Below are 3,744 nucleotides of genomic sequence, written 5' to 3'. Positions count from 1 at the left end.
GCAGCCGTTCAACCCACCGTCTGCTCCACACTGAGATCTCCAACCCCTTGTCATGGTTTCCTATGCCACTGCTGGGGACCCCACGCTCCCCTTTCACTGCTTATGATGATTAATGTTACGTGTCACATGTCTAGGCTGTGACTCTCAGTGTGCAGCAGACACCAGACTAGGTGCTTTTCCATAATGTAATATAATGTAATCATCTTCCATGTTGTGATCTGATGTGATCAGCCAATCAGTTGAAAGGGGAGTTGCCTTGTGGGTGTGGCCTGTCTCCAGGATATAAACAGAGGTTCTGGCAGAGCTCCTCTCTCCTGACCCTGCACTCTTCTCATCCCCTGACCTCGGGTTCCTTGGACGTAAGCCTGCAGAGGCCTCCAAGCTGCCACCTGACCTGCAGGTCCTGGGTTGATCAGCCCCTGCAACCCTGCGAGCCAGCAGAGGCCTCCAACCTGCCGCCTGACCCACAGATTTGGGACTTGCCAGCCCCCACGATTGCACTAGCCCATTCCTTGAGTATACCTCTCTATAAATGAGTCTCACTAGTTTTGCTCCTCTAGAGAACCCAGATTAAGATGATGCTCCACGTGGGTTTGAAGAAGAGAGCTTATTTCATTGACATCAGGATGCAGCTTCCTCACATTCCCCACTAAGATCGGGACGCATCTCCTCGATAACCTCAATAACTGCTACCAGCCAGCGGGTTGCTGGGACGTCGTTTGGTGAAGACCCTCTCCGGACACCTCTGAAGAGGTCCATAAAGTGCCAAAAGTAGAGTCTCAGCTGCTGTGAGGAACCCATCCAGGTTCACACCTGCTGGCGGCTCTCATCCCCCTGGGCCCCGACGCGAACAGAAGCCAGGTCTGTCTAGATGGCTGTTGTGCCCCACACCAGCAGGGCAGCATGTCACCCTGGGAAAACAGGAGCACGTGGAGAGGAGTCCTGGGTGGTACAAACAGTTAACGTGCTCACTGCTAACCGAAAGGTTGGAGATTCGAGTCCACCCGGAGATGCCTGGAGAAAAAGGCCTGGCAATCTACTTCCAAAATATCAGCTACTGAAAACCCTCTGGAGTTCTGCTCTGACACACATGGGGCTGCTGTGAGTCAGGTTTTTGAAACACGGAGTGCTGGGCGTGGACTGGGATCTGAGTTTGTGCAGGCATGCTCCAGCCCTCCAGGGGCGCAGTGCCGGATGGATAGCTACTGAACTGGATGCACGCTGCCCCCCTAGGCGTCCCACAGGCCCGGGCCCAGCCCCCAAGCATCCCACTAACCCCCTAGGCGTCCTGCTGCCCCCCCAGGTGTCCTGCAGGCCTGGCCCTCTAGTTCTCCCGCAGGCCCCCCAGGCATCCCGCCAGCCCGGCCCCCCAGACATCCTGCAGGCCCCCCAGGTGTCCCGCTGTCCTGGCCCCCCCAGGTGTCCGCAGGCCCACCTCTCTGCGGAGGATGCAGTGCACCATGACGATGACGAAGCCCTCCAGTGAGTCGAAGACAGCAAAGAGGATCTGGAAGAGGGCGGAGCGGCGGTCCGTGACGGCGAGGACAGCTGACATCCAGGTCAGCGCCAGCAGTGGCAGCACCACACAGGAGCTCCAGAGTGAGGCCCTGTGGATGGATGGGCAGGCAGCGGCAGGCATCAGGACCGGCCGGCCACCTCTTCCCACACCCACAGGGAGGGGACAACACCCAGACCCACTGCCCAGGGCCTTGGTGGAGGACGGGAGTCAGCCCACACGGCTGGACCTGGGCCATCTCCCTCAGGGTCCCCACGGGGTCCTCTGCTCCGGGTCTGAGCCTCTCTGTACCCGTCTTTAATGCTCCCCTGACTCTGCTCCCCAGCTCTCTCCACCCACCCTCTCATTCTCTATCCACGGGGTCTGGACCCTCTCTCTGGACTCCTTGCCCACGTTCGCCCAGCTTTCGGTCCTGGCCTCACCCCGTCTCTCCTAAGCCCCCTCATTCCGAGCCTCGCTGCCTCCTCTCCCAGGAAGGAGCTCAAGGGCTCGCAGAGGTGGGGCACTGGGATGGGGAGGCCCTGGGGGGAAACCCATTTCCTGACTGTCCAGGAGGAACAGGGAAGGAGAGGAGGCACAGGTGGTCCCGGATCAGACCCCCCTCAGGCCCCCAAGCAAGGGGTCCGGGCCCGAACTGCAGTCCAAGGTGGCCTCAAGAAGGGCGCCGGGCCAGGCCTCTGAGCACTGGCTCTGGAAGGAGAGAGAGAGAGACAGACAGAGACCGAGAAAGATGACGGACAAAGAGACAGACAGACAAGGGTGGGCAGGGAGGGGGCCGGGGACAGAGATGTGGAAACAGACAAACGGAGAGAGGATGGGTTCCCTCCTCACTGCGGGCCCCGTTCTGCCTGCTCCCTCCCAGGCCCTTTGCCTTGCGGCCGCTTGGGGCTTCAGGAGAAAGAGGGGCTCCCTCTGTCCCTCAGCCAGCCCCCTCCTCCAAGAAGCCCTCCAAGGGTGCCCTGTGGCAGGTTTGCTCTCTACAGCCGGCCCCCCCTGCATCAGCACAGTGACTTTGCCCACACAATGGGAGCCTGTGCCACCCCTGGTGCTCAGCAAACAGCCCCGACCCTGGTCCTTGCCGTGGCCTGGGGACCCTAGGCCGTGGCGCCTGGGGGTGACTGCCCAGCCCAGCACCCAGGACCAGGCAGGATCCGCGCCCCCAGCCCAGGACCCAGGACCAGGCAGGCTCCGCGCCCCCAGCCCAGGACCCAGGATCAGGCAGGTTCCACGCCCCCCATTCCAGGACTCGGGATCAGGCAGGCTCTGTGCCAGGCAGCGCCAGCCCAGGCTCCACGCGCCTGTGGTGAACTGAATTCGTTTATGTGGCCTTTTGCCTTGGTTTTTCGGAAAAACTGCTTTAGAGATTTTTCCCCTAAGCCCTGAGGAGTTACCTTTGCCCTAGATTTCTACCCTAGGGGGTTTGTTACTTTTGTCCAGATGGATTGACGTTTCCCGGGTAAACTGTAAACAACCTGGTTTGATAGTTTTGTCTGGTCCTGGACTGCAGCGCGTCCTGTGACTGGTATGCACCTTGCAGGGACTGGTCAACAGACTATGCAAATGAAGTGACTATAGACTATGCAAATGAAATGTCTGTGGCCTACTGAGAGGGGATTACGGGATCGGTCAGTTTGTGATCCTGGTGGGAGGGCCATGCCTTGAAATTTATGGAGAGTTTGGGTACATATGCAGCCAACCCCACAATGGTTTGTTGGACAAAAAGAAGCAAGAAAAGATGCAGCAGAAGAAGCAGAGAGAGAGAGAGGATGCAAGGTACTTCCTAAAAGAGCTGTCACACTGGTAAGGCTATAACACTGAAGACAGTGAGGGGCCTGGAAGGGGCTCAGCGGCAGAGCCAGCGGCACAGCCAGCGGCAAGAGGCCTGGGAGGGACCCTGTGGCAGAGTCGGTGGCGACAGATGGCAGGGCTAAGAGGAGCCTGTCCTCAGGGCGGAGAGGAGGCCTGCATGGCTGGGAGGAGCTGAGAGAGCTGCCCTGCACTGAAGAAGGGAGACTTTGCCTACATGCTTCCTGATCCTGATCCCCAGTTCTAGCCTGTTGCTTCCTTAACAAACCACTTAACTGTTTAAGGACGGCTGGTGAGTTCTGTGCGGCCACTGCAATGGATGATTGAACCCAGAAGAGAAGTAGAGAGTGCCGTGCGAGGGACGTCTGACCTCTGCCTCAGAGAAGTCAACATCAGCTCTGTGCTGACAATAATTATCATCA

General features: G+C 58.8%; 1 protein-coding gene across 1 annotated transcript in view; it reads right to left on the bottom strand.

Annotated features, from left to right (window-relative positions):
* The window catches only part of ADGRB1 (adhesion G protein-coupled receptor B1), an 80,185-nt gene that overhangs the window by 11,590 nt on the left and 64,851 nt on the right, over positions 1-3,744 (bottom strand). The window contains exon 29 of the mRNA XM_012558762.1: positions 1,436-1,607. Within this exon, the coding sequence (XP_012414216.1) occupies positions 1,436-1,607 (172 nt within the window). The remainder of the gene's footprint in view (positions 1-1,435; positions 1,608-3,744) is intronic.

The sequence above is a fragment of the Trichechus manatus genome, unplaced genomic scaffold, assembly GCF_000243295.1.
Source record: "Trichechus manatus latirostris isolate Lorelei unplaced genomic scaffold, TriManLat1.0 scaffold00185, whole genome shotgun sequence".
Classification (NCBI taxonomy): domain Eukaryota; kingdom Metazoa; phylum Chordata; class Mammalia; order Sirenia; family Trichechidae; genus Trichechus; species Trichechus manatus.
This window is presented reverse-complemented; position numbering and strand designations above follow the sequence as displayed.